The 19,103-nt window shown below is 35.9% G+C and overlaps 1 protein-coding gene across 4 annotated transcripts in view; it reads right to left on the bottom strand.

Annotated features, from left to right (window-relative positions):
• Positions 1 to 19,103, bottom strand: part of ANO3 (anoctamin 3) — a 184,780-nt gene that overhangs the window by 10,465 nt on the left and 155,212 nt on the right. For all 4 annotated transcript variants that reach the window (XM_042905626.1, XM_042905628.1, XM_042905629.1 and 1 more), the window contains 7 exons: positions 18,120 to 18,156; positions 14,874 to 14,985; positions 14,062 to 14,119; positions 8,565 to 8,662; positions 5,655 to 5,788; positions 4,412 to 4,564; positions 1,049 to 1,196 (listed from right to left, as the gene is read on the bottom strand). In XM_042905626.1, coding sequence (XP_042761560.1) covers positions 1,049 to 1,196; positions 4,412 to 4,564; positions 5,655 to 5,788; positions 8,565 to 8,662; positions 14,062 to 14,119; positions 14,874 to 14,985; positions 18,120 to 18,156 — 740 coding nt within the window. The remainder of the gene's footprint in view (positions 1 to 1,048; positions 1,197 to 4,411; positions 4,565 to 5,654; positions 5,789 to 8,564; positions 8,663 to 14,061; positions 14,120 to 14,873; positions 14,986 to 18,119; positions 18,157 to 19,103) is intronic.

Below are 19,103 nucleotides of genomic sequence, written 5' to 3'. Positions count from 1 at the left end.
AATATCGGTTCATCAGTAGAGCTAAGGGTTGATTTCATCGTAAACCAGAGCTCAGCATCTTGGGGCACATGCCCTGCATCTACATGAGACGCATGCTCAAACCTGCCCCTGAGGTAGGACTGAAGTGGCTTCTCCTATCATTGCTTTATCTCCCATAACTTCTTCCACTTGTAAGGCTAATCTGCAGCTGAAACTCCCATTTCTATTCCCCATGGCTAGTGCTCTCTGACATTCTTTCCTAATACTTGCTTTCAAGAAGGAAAGATGTGAAAAACACATTTCCCCTAAAACAGTGGTTGTAAAATGGGTGATTTTGTTCTTCAGGGGACATTTTGCAATATCTGAAGACAATTTTAGGTTGTCCCAACTTGAGGAGTAGGAAGGTTGCTATTTGTATCTACTGGGTAGAAGCCGAGGATTCTACTAAATATTCTACAATGCACAGAAACACCCCCACCATCCCTGCAAGTAGAACTATCTGGTCTAACATGTCCATAGTGCAGATGTTGAGAAACCCTGCTCTAAAGCATGGATTCAAATTTTAATTTCAAAGGAAAAAAAAAAAAAAAGGACACAGATCCAGGGCAATATTTTCTGCACCTTAAAATCCCTAGCTATAAATTCCTTTTGACAACTCTCTCATCATGTAGCTGACATTTCCTTCACACACTGTATCTCCTACAAACTAGCTTTATTCCCTGTAGCAATTTGATTAACCAGTGTGGGCCCAATTTTTCCATCTATATAGTCAGAAGATTGCATTGCATGATTTCTAATGTCTCTTCCACTTCTAAATACATTATAATGTTTTTTAACATTTGGATACCAGTGAGGCATTTACAAGTAAAAACAGAGAGAGACTTCACAATTTTTGCATAAGAAACACTGTTGCTCTTTTTATCCCGCTTGATTTCATCCAATAAGCACACTTTAAGTGCAATGATCAAAAACATTAACCTTAACAGTCACAGAACAAAACTTCCCAATGAGTTCCCATTTCAATCACAAACAAAATATATAAGAAAAAATGTGTAAATTTCAACCTTACTTTTCACCATATTCAAAACGACTTGCACAGGGGCCATATTTGTATTCATAGACAAAACGTGGGATGTAATCAGATGTAATAGCAATTACAAACGCATTGGTGATAACAGCCAATATACCAATTCCTTCAAGAATTCCATACCAGATACCTAGTAGGAGAAAGAGTAAAGATAGGAAATAAAATAAAAAAAAAAACATTAAAACCCTCTAATGAGTCTTCTTTGGAGAGAATGTTTTACTTATTTTGGGACCCCAGGTCTGTTCATGGTTTCCTTCCTTAGCACAGTATCTCAGTACAGATTGGAATCTACTGAATACTTTTCCACAGAGGGAAGGTAAACCTTACCTAGAGAGATCTGAAAATTAAAATATCATTAGGAATTGTTTCAAGTACCTTTTTAAAGTAAAAGTGCAAAACTAGTTTTGTGTCAAGACCCAGGACTTTCCCAATCTGGTATAAAGACACACAAAAAAGCTTTTAAAATTGTATACAGTATCCATATAATATTGATTGTAGTCAAAAGTGATATTTGAAACAGGATTAAACATCGTTTTAAAAGTATTGATAAAAAAAAAAAGAAAAAAAGTCCTGGAAGGAAATACTCAAAAGTGCTAAAGGTAATTAGATAGGATGGCAACTGTCTCCAACCCTCATCCCTTTTCTTTGTTTTTCAAAATCTTTATGTTTCATTATATTGAGTTGTAATGAAAAAAATAAAAATAAAAAATACATGACATAAAAAATCATGAGACAAGAAATCAGAATCCATTAAAACATTTGAATACATCAAAATTTAACATATAGTTTTACAAAAGTAACAATATTCAGTGAAAAGAAAACAATCGCCAGAGAGAATGTTTGCTTCACAAAAAACAAAGGGTTATTATACAGAATACACAAAAATGTCCTACCATTTTAATAAGGCAAACTACCCAAGAGAAAAATGGGCCAAGAATACCAATGAGTAATTGCTATGGAAATGAAAATAATCAATCACTAGTTGAAAATTAGCATTTCAGAGAAATACCTTTCAAAAAAATAAGATTTTTTTTTAATCTACCAGATTGTAGGAGATTTGAGTCTCTTACCATCCACTGCTATTGAGGGACTGTGGGAACAGAAACCCTTTTGAAAGTAATTGTTTGAAGTAGGACTTGTTACAGTATTTGTGGTGATTAATCTGATATCTTTTAAAATTAAAATGTGAATACATTTTAATCTGGTAGGCCTTATTTTGGGGATCTGTACTACAGAGTTACACTGTTCATACACATCTATGGATATGTGATAGACAATATATATAATATCTATGTCTGTGTCTATATTTACACCTATATTTATTCATAGTTATATTTATGAATGTTTATTCCCTGCTTGGGACAACTAAGTAAATGACTATACAACTTATCATACATCTATTATGAGTATTATTACACTATTAAAATGAATGACACCAATATGTTTTGAGCTAGAGGATATTCATGAAGAAAAAAAAAATGCAGAATCCATAAGTGTACAATTTTTTGTATATTTGTACGAGGAAGAAAAACACTGACAAAGTGTAATGCCTAGCTGATATCACTCACGCCCTGAGGTAGAAGGGACAGGCAAAGAGGGAAGATGAATATTAACTATTTTTATACCTTTCGTTGTCTGGTTTGAGCAAGACAACCTACAAAAGTTAACAAAGTAATACATTTTGCATTGGAAAGTACAATAAACACTAATTAAGCTTGGAATGGGGTTTGATTTTTCTTTTTTGATTTATTTTCCAGATTTTCTTTAATGTGCTCATATTACTTTAATAATGAAATAATAAATATATTTAAATTAAATAATAGTAATAATTTTAGTTGTTTTTAAAAATGGGAACTCAAGCTGAATAGCATTAAATCTCTGCAGGTTAGTAGTGTATTTGAAATAAACTTTGTTGGCTGTGGAGTATATCTACATATATATGTACATATATATAATTAACTATATGTATGTATATATATTTATATAATTAACCAAAAAGATAACTTTGCAATATTAGCCAGAAAATTCCCGAAAAGGAGAAGGAAAAGTATGAATTTGCTTTTTCATATACTTAGAATTTCTATTACAAAAATCACAGTTTATTAAAACAGTATGCCAAAAATAAGTAGTCAGATCAAAGGGACAAATGGAGATTCTAGAAATATACCTAAGTTTATATAGAATTTAGTATAATAGAGATAATTCAAACAAGCTAGGAAAGATGAAGTGTTTGATAAATGGTTTTGGGAAAATTTGCTACTCTTTAGGAAAAAAAAAAGCTGGATACCAATTTCAACCCCTTTATTAACAAATTCCAATTAGATCAACAATTTAAATAAAACCATAAAGGGCTAACAGATAACCAAATAACATACACATATCTAAAATACATGGTGAAAAAAAAATGCATGGTGAAAAAATGGGAGTTCTAAAGGACTTTCTAAGAATGCCAGAAATAATAACTATAAGAGAGATATATCAATGTGATAATATGCACACTTTAAAAACTTATTCATGATAGAGTGAAAAGTTAAAAAGCAGCATTTGAAAATGTTTGCAACCTATATATCAAAGGTTAATATTGTGAACATGGAGATAAAGATTACCAAATCAAATATAATAGACAAAGTTCATACACAGTTAGTAAAGAAGAAATACAAATGTATTTAATCTCATAGTTATAAAAATGTGGGGAAACATAACAAGATCACATGGTTTTCTTCCTCAGATTTGTGAGGATGAACAACAGTAAAAAAAAAGAACCATTCTTATACCTGGTAGGAGTATCAATTGTCACAGTATTTCTAGAGAACATGTTGAGAAATTATTAAAATTTTAAATGGATGGAGGGCATTATGCTAAATGTCAAAAAAAATTAATGTATACGCTCTTTGACATAGGATTTCCACTCTAGAAATGTATCTTGAGGAAATAATCAGCCAAAGTATGTATGAAGATGTATGTTCACCTCAGTGTTGTTTATAATAAGAAAAACTGAAGCAATCTAAACATCTCTATTTAAGGGAATGAGTTTTTAGAAATGTCACACAACATGTAATAGAAATTGGTGCAGGAATTATAAAAAATGAAGAAGAGCAATTTTTCTTAACATGGAAATGTGTATATGAGATCATTTTTAGTTATAAACAAGTTCATGAAATAGCATATTTAGTATAAACATACTCCCAAGTAAGTTAGTGTTCATTTCATTATTTTGTTAACCCAAATTGTTCAGTTTTTGTTATAGTTGGAAGGGAACCCCAACAATAGAAACCCACATGGTGCTAAGCTCAAGGCACCTGATGGCCTTAGCAATGCAAGAACCATTTAATTCCTGAATCTTACCTATGTCAGTTGCTCGAGCCGGCAGAGGCCTCCGCCACTGGGTGACAAATTTGTAGGCATCCAGCCTGATCTCAATGATATTGTTTAATAAGGCCAAAAGAGGGGCCAGAGGAAAAGCCGCAACAAAGATGGTGGTAAAACCAAACTGCAAAACTGTAAAGGGAGAGCATTACAAAATTAGTAATACAAACAATATCATTTCTTGATATTAGGGATATGCTTTCATATCCTAATATGCTCATCCTATTTTGCGGCTAAGAAAATTATAGCTCATACATGTTAAGTAAGCTTGCAAAACGGTAGATAGCTAAAAATCCTAAAACCTGCACTTAAACTCTGATCTCAATGGATTGAAAGTTTATGTGCTTTCCACCCCTAGGCCATGCAGCATGAAGAAAGAGTGAATAAAAAAAAAAAAGTCAAAGAGGAGGGCTTGAAGAAAAATGCTTAGCTCTAGAAGGGACCCAAGAGACCTCATCTTGTCTTTTTTTTTTTTTTAATAGATGAGAAAAAGTAAAGTCCAGAGCAAAAGTAAATGTCAAGACAATACACAAAGATTTTAACAGCTGGAGTGGGAATCCTTATTTTCTTAATATAAATAAGTGGGTTTCTCAATCGAACTCATACCAGGTCTGTGCAAAAGTTTATTGTACGAAATAATTATTGCTTTATCCTGGCAGGATGGTATGTTATTGACACAGGAATGGATTCTGCTTTATTTTGTTCCTTTTAAATACCTGCACTAAAGCTAGGTATTCTACTATGAGAAAACTCTCCATTTTGGTCAAATGTTACAGCTAACAGAGGACAGAATCTGTGAGCCTTCCAAGGACAATGTTTTTTTTTTTTTTTTTTTTTTTTAACGTTTATTTATTTTTGAGACAGAGAGAGACAGAGCATGAACAGGGAAGGGGCAGAGAGAGAGGGAGACACAGAATCTGAAACAGGCTCCAGGCTCCGAGCTGTCAGCACAGAGCCCGACGCGGGGCTCGAACCCACGGACCGTGAGATCATGACCTGAGCCGAAGTCGGACGCTTAACCGACCAAGCCACCCAGGCGCCCCTCCAAGGACAATGTTTTAATCTCTTCTCTAGTTATGTTGAGATAAAGGTACAGATGTATTTTAGAATGCTTGGGGTTGGAAAGGACAGAGATGGTTTTCTCTCTTAAACCAAAGCCTGTGTGAAGTTACAAAAGAGTATCAAGAAAGCCAAAGAGCTGTGTAGAAGTTTCTTTCCTTACCCATTTCTAAATACTCATCCATAAGTCCATGAATATTCATGGGCTGCAGATTCCAATCATTTTCCCACTGAGGTATGGAAGCATCTTGTACTCCTCGCTTGATTTTATGTCGTGACCACCAGTTCTGGATCAACCTATATCACAGAACAGACAAAGGGCTTTTGAGCTCTTAGGTAAGTATGTAGTAAACAATTTGTAGTGCATTAAGAAAAGACAAATATCACTACTCTGGGAGTACACTACACATTTCTGGGAATTAGAGATATTTGCACGGTCTCAACTTCCAAGTTTAAGATGAGAGAATAGGTCTCAGCCTTCCTAGATCTTCTAAATGTCTACATATGTATCCGGGATTTAATTCCTCCCATTACACTTAGGTGCTTCCTGATACTTATAAGATAAATACCCATTTCTGATTCCTTCCTCCACTCCAACCTATATAAATACTTAAACTTCTATGTTGCCTATTTGATTGGATCTGAGCTCTTCATTGCTCATAACCCAAAATCAGCTGAGCTGTGCTCTTGAAACACAAGTAAAGTCATGTTTCACATTGAATAACTGAGTCCTAGTTAAGGTTTCAAGAGACATAGGTTCTAGTCCCTATCCTGCAATGTATTACTAAGTCTATTCACCTCTGAGTTTATGAATGTGAAGGGTTTGAGTATTAACAATTACATTCTGTTAATATAGTGAACAATAATTTACAGGCAATGGATCTGTGTCTCAGTCCATTTAAAAGACTTGGAAAGGAATTAAGAACAGTATTTCCCTAGCGTAGGGGCAATCTTGAAATTACATGGCACAGAAATATCCCAGTATGCATATAGCGGGGACATCTGGGCAATTAATTATTTCAAGGGTTATATGACAATTACCTCTAGAATGAAGTGAATCCTACAGGATTCAGTGAATAGTACCTCAACTCTCACATATAATTAATTACATATCTATACTCAGTGGGTGTTGAAAAAACAACCATTGATCCAAAAGTCAGGTAGTTCTTCAGTGTATGTCCCATGGAAGTTGCCTCTGGGACCTCATGAAGATGGAAAAGGGGCTGGGTGTTGGGATTGAGGCAGGCCTGGTTGGTTCAGTTTTATTTTCTTCGGTCTGCTTAAGATTTTACTTTAAAAAAGAGAACCATGTTATCAAATTTTCAAAATTACTGTTCAGTGACTGGTTCACTCCTGCTGGATTTGAAAGAACACCAACAGAATGCCCCTTACCATTGTACATTTGGGATTTGATATACACAATCCAGGCTGACCACTTGGGCAAAGCCATCGTGAAAATGTGCTATCCAAAGTGTGTGATATGTACAGAAGTACACAGAAAATGATAACAATAGCCATTCTAAATAAGATAATGACTACTATACCATCTTGATGGTGCTTATGAAGCTATTTATTTCACAGCACATCAGATCTTGTGGTAGGCACTTGCTACCTAATCTCCTCAGCTATTTTCAAATGACATTCCCAAACCCTACGTCTCAAAGAGATGAATCAAGGATAGGAAGGGATACGAATGATGGGGTGGGCTACCCTATCTTCTATCCCTACATCCCTATGCTCTCTTCATTTACAAGAGATTCATTTTCATCCCTTTGGAATATTGAGGATCTCTTCACAAAAAGGCTCAGTTGTTTATTGGTTAAGGTTAAAGACCACTGGGTATCTCATGCAATCTCCACAAATCCCTTATTTTATAAAAAAAAATAATGTCAGAGAGAGGTGAAGTAAATTATAAGCATCTTTAGCAAGAGGCAGAGAAAGTATTTGAACCAGGTCTCAGACATTTCATAGTCCATGCTCTAACTGCCTAATATGTAACATAATGTCTCATGGCAGATTTCAGGGTTGATATCACTTCTCCAGTCCTAAGGTCTCTGCTCTGAAATGTCCTGATACCATTTGTAAGCCAACAAGGAGAAAGAATGATGGGATAATTTGATGACTAAACCTAAGCTATTTATATCATCAGTTAACTAGTCCTTCTAGCGTCAAGAAATTCTTCAAAATAGTCATGTTTTTAAACTTGATTAGGCCTTACAGCTTCCATATGACATTGTTTTACATACACTGTATTCCAGTGTATTTGGAAGAGTAATATTATTTTATATGATATAAAAGTAGGCATTCAACATGTCAGCATTTTACAGATAAACCCTATCTAAAGAGACAAAACAGAATATTATATATATATATATATATATGTATATATATATATGTGTATATATATATATATATATATATATAGTTGTTTTCACAATGTATATATATATTTCACAAACTATATATATATATATATATATATAGTTGTTTTCACAATGTATATATATATTTCACAAACTATATATATATATATATATATATATATATATATATATATATATAGTTGTTTATATATATGGTTGTTTTCACAATCAATCCTATTCTAATGACTTTTTTTTTGGTGTAATAAAGAGTACAAGTCCTCCCTATCCAAAATTGTATCTTTGTTTTATTGTTTCTTCATCGAGGAGCATGAACAGAGGTTCTCTTTGTTAAACAACATCTGCCTTGGTCTTTTGGTAGCCAGAAAAAACCAGAAAGTTATTTTTATCCTTAAGAACCTGTACTGTCAATAGTGCTTTAAAAATAGCAAAAAGCATCTTAATATGTTGAACAGAGTACTGGGTACTTGACATGCACTATTTCCTTTACTCCTTACCAGTGTTCTCAAGGCACATACAGCCATTGATACCCTCTTGAGATGTGAAAACTGAGGCTCAGAAAAGTTAACTAACTCACACATGGTCACACATTTGGTGAGCAGCAGGGGGGGAACTGAACCTTCATCTGTCTGGTTACCCGGCCCCAGTAAGGCAAGTTTAAATAAGGCAAGTTTAAAAAATAAAGTGCTCACGGGTATCCTAGTTCCATGAAGTTGTTCCATATTTGCTTCAAAAACATGATCACTCCCATCTGGAGGCAGAGGTCTATCAAACAGCCACTGGGATGACACTGAAACAGAACAACAACTATGATTTTGCTCTTCTCAGTTGGTTACACATCCCCACCCTCAAACTGTACAGCAAATTCTAAAACCAGGCAGTACTATCTCAGTGCATAAAGAAAATAAAAACAAGGAAGACAGAACATGTATAAGGCACCTGATAGGGATGTTTTCAGTAATTAGAGAAGAATAGTGATTAAAGTTGTAACAGCAATAACAAGAAATCTAACTTTTAATGAGCACTTACTATCTGCCAAGGTCTGTATTAGGCATGATCCTATTTAATGATTGCTCTGAATACTATATATCTATTAACAATCAGGAGATAGAAAAATGTGTAAGTTAGAATAAACTTTCTGTCTTATAATAATTTTAAATGTAGAAAATTTGCAAAGATAGTACAGAGAATGCCCGTATGCACTTCAGTCCTCCATTGCCCCTTATATATCACCAGGGTATATTTGTCAAAGCTGAGAAACCAACATTCTCTGATGTTTTCATGTGTTTAACCTGGGCTTATGTGTTTTGAGGATGGAAGGAGATCACAAACATAAAGTACCATTTTCATCACATTCCATCAGAAGCTACATGCTCTCCACACGACATCACTAGTGACATTAATCTTCATCACTTGGTTGATACAGTGTTTGCCAGGTATTTCTACTGTAACGTTACTCATTTTGCCCTTTCCCTGTTCTTTTCTGAAGTGAGTCATTCAGTCTAGCCCACTCTCAAGGTAGGTAGCAGTTGCTCTATATCCTGAAGAGGGAATATCTACCTCGAATGTATTTTTTAGTGATAAAAGCATGCCACAGAATGGCTTGTCAGTATGACCCAGTTTTGCCTTCTCTGCGGCTCTCTGCTCTTTCAGATATGCAATAAAGGGTAGCATTAGAAACCCCCACAAACAAAAATGTGATTGCAATGAACATTGCAACTAATGTGTTTTGCTTGAAAACTTTGCACTGTAGAAGACACTTGGGTAGGAAAGCGTGGGTCTGTTTCTTTAGAAATGGGTTCCTGTCCTGCTCATAAGAACAATAGTCACTATAGCTTTGATCCACAGTTTCTATTTCTATCAAATTGGTACCAGTGGGACTTCAAAGGGAACAGATAATTAGGACACGAAGAGCCTGGTTTTCTGGTTCCAGCCCAGTAATTTAAAACTCCCTAAACTGAGCCAGAGAGAGGGCTTGCCAGCGGTAATTTTTACTGTGTGGAGAAGTCTCAATTCTCCCATGTAAGCCTGCCCTTTCTTTCTAGGATTAATTTAGGACCCCCTAGTTCTCCCGCATATATATGATAAATGGGTTCCGTACAACGTCTGAAACAGAATAATTACTAAGCTACAGAGGCAGGCATAGACCCCAGTTGAAAGCGGAAACTTTTTTTTTTTTTAATAGACTCAAAGATGTAAATTAACTTGTACAAGGTCATATAGTGTAGACTGTTGGTAATGGAACTGAACGCCTTGGTCTGTTGCACCCTCATCCTCTACTCTTGTACATAACATTACAGATGAATTCTATTTACCAAGTGTGTTTGTTGCCTTGAATACCAGAGCATATTATTATGTGGAAAGGGAAAACAAAGACCATTATAGAACCATGTGGTTGGCTCACTCTCCACAGTCATAGGCCAAAGTGGCCTGGATGACAGGCCATTTTTAATTTTGTTAAAATTGAGCCTTTATGACTTTGTGGTTTATAGGGCAGAAATAGTTTTTGTGGGTCTGCCCCTCTCATATAATGGTTCCCTCTGGAGAAATATAGTCCTTCAAGTCTAAAATTCAATTGGTAAGAGAGCGTATACTTTGAATGAGTAAAAGAGCATAAATGAGCATGCAGGAGACCCAGGCTTTCATTCCCTTTGCACCTCCCCCCCAAAAAAAATCATATGACTGTGGACAGCCCAGAGCTGGGGGCCTTAACATATGTTTCTCATTTGCTCCTCCTGAGAACCTCATAAGATGGGTGTTGGTATCTTCATTTTGTAGATGATAAAGCTAGGTGATAGACAGGACTATCAGATTCTGATACCCGTGTTCCTTTTACATGAAGTATGTTTACTCTAAATCCAATTTACATGTGTGAGTCAGCAATCATTCAGCCATCTCTTATCCAAATCAATTGCCTTTATGTTTTCGATTGTGCCTCTGTGTTATCCCAATGGTGGCTGGAAAGCACAATGTTCAAAGCGCAGACTCTGATGCTAGGTTGGTTGAATCAACTGATGACTTCATCAATTTACAAGTAGGTTTCTATAATTGTAGGCAAATTATAGAACTTGTATCAATTTCTATTTCCTTTTCTGTAAGATGAGTATAATAATAGAATTTATGCATTAATACATCTAGAACAGTTAGGGACAATTGCTGGAATGTGCTGGCATATAGCAAGCACTCATTAAATATTAGCCATTATTAACATTTTATATAGATTTACATAACATGATTTAAATTTCTTTCAACGTTTATTTTTGAGACAGGGAGAGACAGAGTATGAACGGGGGAGGGTCAGAGAGAGAGGGAGACACAGAATATGAAACAGGTTCCAGGCTCTGAACTGTCAGCAGAGAGCCCGACGCGGGGCTCGAACTCACGGAGTGCGAGATCATGACCTGAGCCGAAGTCGGCGGCTTAACTGACTGAGCCACCCAGGCGCCCCAGATTTACAGAACATGTTTATGTGAGATATTATACAGCACAGTATGAAGAAAGGTTAGTATAGCCAATTCATAAATGTTTTAAATAAAACCGAGGTACTTTTCTTTGTTTATAAAAGCTACCACTATTTGTACCAGGGATTTTACATGCATGATCCAGTTTTATCCTCCTATCACCAATACTACTGAGATAGTTATTCTTATCACAATTTACAAAAGAAAAACCTGAGACCTAGAGATACTAAAATCATGCATTTGGGTGGGACTGAATTAGAATGTGGATCGTCAGACTCCAAAGACAAAATACTTGTTATCTAACACGGCTATATTCTTTTCTTCAAAACTATTAACATCATCAAGCAAGGAAAAGGACGTCTTCATTTGCATACCCCATATTACCCAGTAGGGTGCTGGAATAGAGTATGTGTCAATAAATGCTTGTGGTATGATTGAATTCAAAGAGTCAATTTTTATCTTCCATTAAGTAGATTTATGTGTACAGTTCTAGAATTTCTAGGGTCTATTACAAATTCACATTTCTCATTTCACTGATTTTTTTCAAAATAAATAATAATTTGTTGGAAAATACGGCCATCCATATATATTGTGGAAAATGTCTACAATGGTTATGAAACATTTTTCTTGACACCAGTATTGGGATTGTTTCTCTGGGATTCCCAAAGAAGAACCATGACTTCCAATAATTTTACATTTAAGAGTAAAAGTATCCAACTGAACAAAATTATTGGTGACAGCAGTTCCTAAAGTGGCATCAATATGCAGATCTACCTGCCTGTACCACTCGGTTCCCCACACTGCCCTTTGCTAAATCCAGTTGATCACTCCTGGTAAAAAGTAAGCCTTGGGTCCCAAACTGGGTAGATGAAAGCCTCTTAGCAGATATAGGATAATCTGGGCTATGAGTGAAAACTGCAAGTTTGATTTGGGGACTTCCTGGAGGCCTGGAGTTATGGAAAGCCTTCATCTGTCTTCGCCTGAGAGGATAATAACCAGGTGGCTGTGGAGACAGAGCATTGATAACTATCAGCTACAATCAGAGTGCCTTCCAAAGACCAGGGCTTGTGCTAAGTGTGTTATGCAAATTGCCTCTTATCTATAAACAACTTTGCAACCTAAGTATTACTACTGCCACTTTACAGATGAGGAGACAGATATTCAGAGGGATTAAATTAAGGGCAAAGAATTAATAAGTAGCAAGGTTAGCATTTGAACCAGTTTTCTATGATGTAAAGCATGTTGTTCTCAGGAAGTTTTAGGTTTTCTCCATATATTCCAATCAACTAGAAGGCTCTAGGGAGACAATATCAATGACGACTCCCCTGAGTTTTGGAGAAATTTTTATATAGAGACTGGAAGTATCTGTTTTCTCGGGGAATCCTTTGTTAGCCTCTCTGTAAATTATGACCTCCTAGTAATACTACCATATATTGAATTGGATTTTATATTAGAATAATTAAAACAATTTTGAACTAGAGAAGCAATAAACCATATGACCAATGAGACAGAACAGAGCTCAGAAATAGACATGATTTCAAGATGGAGAATATAATAAGTCCTGAAATCTTATTTTGCTGAGTGATGAAAAAATGTATTATTACTTAAAAATGTGACTGCTAACTGGGGTGGGGGGAAATCTTGATTATTCTTTACACAGAAATAAACTTCCAATGCAACAAAGATGTTAATATTTTAAAAAACAACATTAGTGAAAAGTACAAGTGTGAGGCTTTTTCTTTTTTAATTTCCAGAATGAAAAACACATTATTTGGCATGATATAAATGCCCGAAGTCATTAACAGCAATGATATTTTAGTTGAAAAATGTTCTACAGTTTTTAAAAAAATGCATCAAAACAAAATTAAGATATACAAGAAAATGAGAAACATATCTTCAGCAAATTTGAAAGATGAGAGCCTATTAGTCTATAAACTATTAGGACAGAGAAAAATAGTCTAATGGAAATGAGCAAGAACAGCGCATACACACAGAAATATAAACTATCCAACAAACGTATGAAAAATATTCTACACTTTACTCGTAATTAAAGGAGCTGAAATCAAAAGGAGATATCTTTTAGATGTTATATTGGTAAAAATTAAAATGTTTCTGTTGGCAAAAGTCTGAGGAAGCAGGCTCATACGCTATAGGGACTGGCATTTTGGAAGACAATTTGTCAGTCTCAGTGACAATATATAGAGTGTTTAACCCTGTGATCTAGCAATACTAGACCTTTTGTTTCTATAACATATATATTATAAATCAACACAAAACTATGAGACTTAGAAGACACACATCTATATAATTACAGATTGGTGTTTCAAGTAAGATTTCTTTTGGATGAAGTTCCCCTGCTTGAAAGGAAACCTAACATATTTAAAAGTTCAAAAACCCATGGAATAGATTATAATAATTCCCCCAAAGTGAAAAATCCCTGGAGCTAAATTTCTGGGCTTTGTGAATGAGGAAATGGATTTGACAGAAAATTAAAGAGCTGAGGTCAGGATTTTAGGGCTTAACCTTTAAGTTCACACCCTTTTTTTGGGAAGATGTAGTTCCTTCATTTCTGAACCCTTAAGAACTCTCTACCAGTAAAGCATCTTCAGCATGTCTGAAATTCCGTGTACCCAACTTCTCTGTGTCTCTCTTCCCACCCACTCCCCTTCTATCATCATTGACCCATATCCACGCCCAGGCCCACACCCACCCTTACAAGGTTACTTACTTCCTCCAGTCTCCACCGGTTAAAAAGTTTATTGTAATTTCCTGGGTGGCCTACAAATCTGTAAAAAGGCATTTTAATTCATTAGCATTTATGTGGGGTTGACTGAAGAACATCTAATGCATCACAACAAGTGCATGTGTAGGTAGACATCAAGGTTCACTGGGGCATCTTGTCCCCGAACTGCTGACTTAGACCATGCTTACACATCAAAGTACCTGACTTAAAAAGGAAAAAAAAAATGTGGTGTGTGAATGCCATGCCAGTGGGGTGAGAAAGTACAGACAAACCAGACAAAGGAAATTTTCCACTTTCACCTGTAGATCTTTAATGTTCTGTGCACCTAGCTAATGAACATTAATGTAATGTGCTGAGTTGTTTAGTTTAAAATGGTTCTAGCTTCAGTACCGCTGGAGTGTTGAGCATAGTTTAATACGCTTCTTTTTCATATTGTGCAGCAAACACAGGGGAAAAAGATGTCATCGTGATAGGTAGAAGTTTCCACACTAAGGAACTATAACCTAGGGTTATACAAAAATTATTTTCGTATTTAACAAAACTATCAATGATGATTGGATAATCATCATTCAACCCAAGCATGGCACACAGATTTTATTTTTTATGCCAACTTTAATTGGTAGTAGCACCTGTCCTGTACTTTGAATGAAGTCTTTTGATTGAAACATATGTGAAGACTGACTAGTAGTTTTCTAAGGCAGGGGACAAGAATTTGTCACCCTTGTTAACAAACTGGCAATGGAACGGTTGGCAATCTTTTTCACTCTGCAAAGACAATATGCATAAAGTTGACTTACCTCCCCAAAAAGAAAGCAATATAGAAGATAGAACTATTTAAATTAACAAACTGGAAAAGGAACATCTTCAAAGCAAAGCTGTTTTCCCACTCAGATTCTGTTCGAGGATATTCTAAAAGGAAAAGAGGATATGTTTACATAGATGAGGTGAAAAACACGAAATATGGATATAGACTCAGAAACCCCAGGTTCATGTTCTGAACATTTACTAGTTCTACAAGACATTCAGCATCACTGAGTTGTAGGTCAGCATCTGCAAAATGTGAATGATGATATCTGCTGTACAGGGTTGATAAAGGGATCCAACGATACAATCTTTAGACTTTTTCCAGAGCTACAAAAATACAATGCCTGCTATTCATATATAAAGATTTTCAGGATTCTCTCTGCTATTGTCATTTAGAAGTAACCATATACATTGCATCAGTCCTTCACCCAAACTGGCTATGCTAGAATAAGGACCTAAATTATCCACAGAGTTCTTTAAAGAATGGATATTTCGCACAGACAGAAGTGGAATGGTAAAAGGAAAGAGGGCTACCTCAGTCATAAGAGCTGAGCTCCTATCTCAACTTTACACCTAATTTTCTGGGGATCTCAAGTGGATCTCTTTACATTTTCTTTGCAACCAATTTTAATGTTTATGAAACAAGGAATTAGGCAAGATGATTTCAAGAACACTGTCCATTCTTATGTCCTATGTTTCTATGACTCTTAACAAAACAAAAATAATGAGAAAGATGGGATAAAGGTGGCAGTGTGTATTGTAGCCTCTACTCCCACCCAGTATCCAAATAAGGCTAGAAGAGCTGTATGCACAGCTAATATGCATTTTCATACAATTAAAGAATTCAAGAAGGATAGAAAATAGATGGGATCTGATCTCAGGAAAAGATGGGCCCCGACGTATGCATGATCCAGACACAGAACAGGGGAACTGGTCTGGCGGGAGTCCAAGTCCAACGAGAGTATGTGCCAGAAGTGACAGGGGTCTGTGGGGCGGTCCCCAGGCTGACTGGTTGGTGGGCCATAGTGACAGCAGTCTGGAGAGCCTGTGTTGCTCCAAAGTTTTGGTTGGTTGTGTTTTCACCGCTGCTGCATTCCAAACAGTTTGCAAATTTACCATAAAACTTATTTAGAGATGAGAATATGGATTTTTAAAAAAAATCCCCATTGTGTAGTTTGTTTTTGGTTCTCCACTTCTAATTTTGTTGCGTCATGATCCACAAACGTTCCTGTGTGATTTCTGCTTTGGGTCAAAAAAGCTGCAGTTTCACTTGCCTTCAAATTATTTGGATATATTTTGTCTATGTTATCAAGTGTTTGAAAAGAACATGTATATTTTTTGTTGAGCATCCCATTTATATATATTTTAAGAGAAGCTTGTTAGTTATGAAATTCAAATGCTTTGTGTCCTGGCTTATATTTTGAGTATGGTTTCATCAATTTTGGGGGGAATTTCTATCATGTTTTGCTTTCTACATTTTGGAGCCTTATAAAAAGATATAGACAAATCATGACTATTGTACTGACCTGGTAGACTGTTCATCAGTATGAAGTATCTCTCTTTCTCACTCAAACAGATATTAAATTTTGGTTTGCCTAATATTAACATGGTGACTTTATTCTTATTATTTTCTTCATATGTGTGCTCTTGTTCTTGAATTGACTTCTGTCTGACAAAACTGACACTCTTTTCATCAGTTGGCTTAATTTTTAAATTTTTGTAATGTTTGTTTATTTTTGAGAGAGAGAGAGAGAGACCACAAGCAGAGGAGGGGCAGAGAGTGAGGGAGACACAGAATCTGAAATAGGCTTCAGGCTCTGAGCTGTCAAGGGTAGGCCCTCGAGACTGGAGTAACACTGGGTTCAGGGAGGGTAACTCTAAGAAGAAAAGAAAATGAGTAGAGTACTTGATGTTTTTGAATGTGTTTAGAGACCATTCAGAGTTGAGGCAGAAAGTTTGGGATAAATTAAGGAAACTATGTAGAAAATCAAGGAAAAATGGCTATTATTAGCATCATGAAAGTATAAAGGTTGTATAAGAAAGGAAACAATCATAGTACACCCCATACTTTATATATAAAAACAGTTATATAGAAAACAATGATGTAAACACTGTTAATTTGAGTTAAAGTTGAAATTCGTTGAGGGGTGCCTGGGCAGCTCAGTCAGTTGACCGGTTGAGCATCTGACTTTGGCTCAGGTCATGATCTCATGGTTCGCGGGTTCGAGCCCCAGGTAGGGCTCTGCACTGACAGCTCAGAGCCTGGAGCCTGCTTCGGATTCTGTGTCTCCCTCTGTCTCTGTCCCTCCCCTGGTCACACTCTGTCTGTCTGTCTGTCTCTCTCTCTCTCTCACAAATAAACAAACATTAAAAAAATTTTTACAAAAGTCCAAATCTGTTGACTATAACTGCTTTGGAAGGAGGCGAAATTATGTGTGTATAACATGTGACAGAAGGAAAGTGTGCGAGGAGAGAACACTGCAGATAATGTTAAGATCTAAGTTCTTGTCATTTGGAATAGAAAGGCAATAGCTTCCCAAAGCTGAAAAATCTAAGAATGTCAGAGACATTTTTTAGAAATAGGATAGGAAATAACAAAAGAAATTACTAACATTATTAAAAAGTAGTCTCTCAGGAAAGTGGAAAATCAGAATGGGTAATGTGGCAGAGTACTGGTTTTACTTATAAATTTCTTAATACTATTTTGCCTTTTAATTTGTGTACATATAGTACAACATTTTGGTAAAAACAAATATTTGGGGGAAAGCCCAAAGACCTGCTAAGGTAGGGAAAAAGCACTTCCATGTAGGGAGAACTAGGTGTGCTAACTACATAAACTGCCTCTCTGTAGTTATACAGAATGCTTCAACCTTCCATGCATGTCTTTCATTTTGATTGACAATTTATAAAACTGAAGTTGATATTAAAATACTAAAATAGGGGTGCCTGGGTGGCTTAGTTGGTTGAGCATCCGGGCTCTTGATTTCAGCTCAGGTCATGATCTCACGGTTGGTGGGATCCAGCCCCACACTGGGCTCTGCTCTGACAGCCCGGAGTCTGCTTAGGATTTTCTCTCTCCTTCTCTCTCTGCCCCTCCCCAGCTTGCACGTGCTCTCACACTCTCTCTCTCTCAAAATAAATAAACATTAAAAAATGCTAAAATACATAAAGCAACTACAGACTGATATGTCCATATGTTACTCTTTAACTAGGGAACGAGATAAAAACAAAGGACTTACCTAAGTTGGTGAGAAGGTAAGCAATTTTTTCGTAAGCCTGTAATAAAAGAAAACAAATAGTGAATGTTATTTCTTTTCTTCTAGAAGAGGCTGATATTTACACTATTCAAGGAAAGATCTAAAGTCCAGTCTACAAAGTGGCTGCATTTCTAAAAAAATTTTTATGTTTATTTATTTTTGAGAGCAAGAGAGACAGAGTACAAGCAGGGGAGGGGCAGAAAGAGAGAGGGAGGCACAGAATCCAAAGTAGGCTCCAGGCTCTGAGCTGTCAGCACAGAGCCAGATGCGGGACTCCAAATCATGGACTGTGAGATCCTGACCTGAGCCAAAGTTGGACGTTCAACCCACTGAGCCACCCAGGCGCCCCAAAGTGGCTACATTTTTAATTAAGCTGAAGCATGCTTTAAAACTTACTATGTGGTGCTTTACACACACACAGACACACACACACACACACACACACTAAAGACGTATAATGTGTAATATAAACATGTTATAAATATGTGTATATATACATACAGACACACTTGGTTTCTGTAGTAATAAGTCTTTTCTGGTAGCTATCTTTATTTCCATTTTATAAATCAAGGAAATGAGACTTTAAAAAACTAAAAATATTTTTTTAACAAAAGTCATTCAACTAATCAATGGCTGATCTGGGATTTGATCACCAAGTTATATATATTTTAACTATACTGGAATTCTAAGTGGAAATTTAGATTCTTTATTATTGACAAAGAATTTTCAAGCTAAGACAAACAGTGTGTGGTAGTTTGCATTCCTAAAGAACAGAACAGGTTTGGTGTTACAATAAGACTGGTAAGTAAAATCTGTGGAATTCAAAAGTAAGTTACAAGCACAACTGAGTTTTGTGGTAACAGTTTTCACCTTCTGCCACCCTCCCACTTCTCCTCTTACCCAGTCCATCACTCATACAGACTTAAGGAGAGGAAACATATTTCCCAAAATTCCAAGTAAACATAT

Source organism: Panthera leo, chromosome D1 (genome assembly GCF_018350215.1).
Source record: "Panthera leo isolate Ple1 chromosome D1, P.leo_Ple1_pat1.1, whole genome shotgun sequence".
Lineage (NCBI taxonomy): Eukaryota > Metazoa > Chordata > Mammalia > Carnivora > Felidae > Panthera > Panthera leo.
The sequence above is the reverse complement of the archived record's forward strand: the minus strand, read 5'-3'. Positions and strand labels throughout refer to the sequence as shown.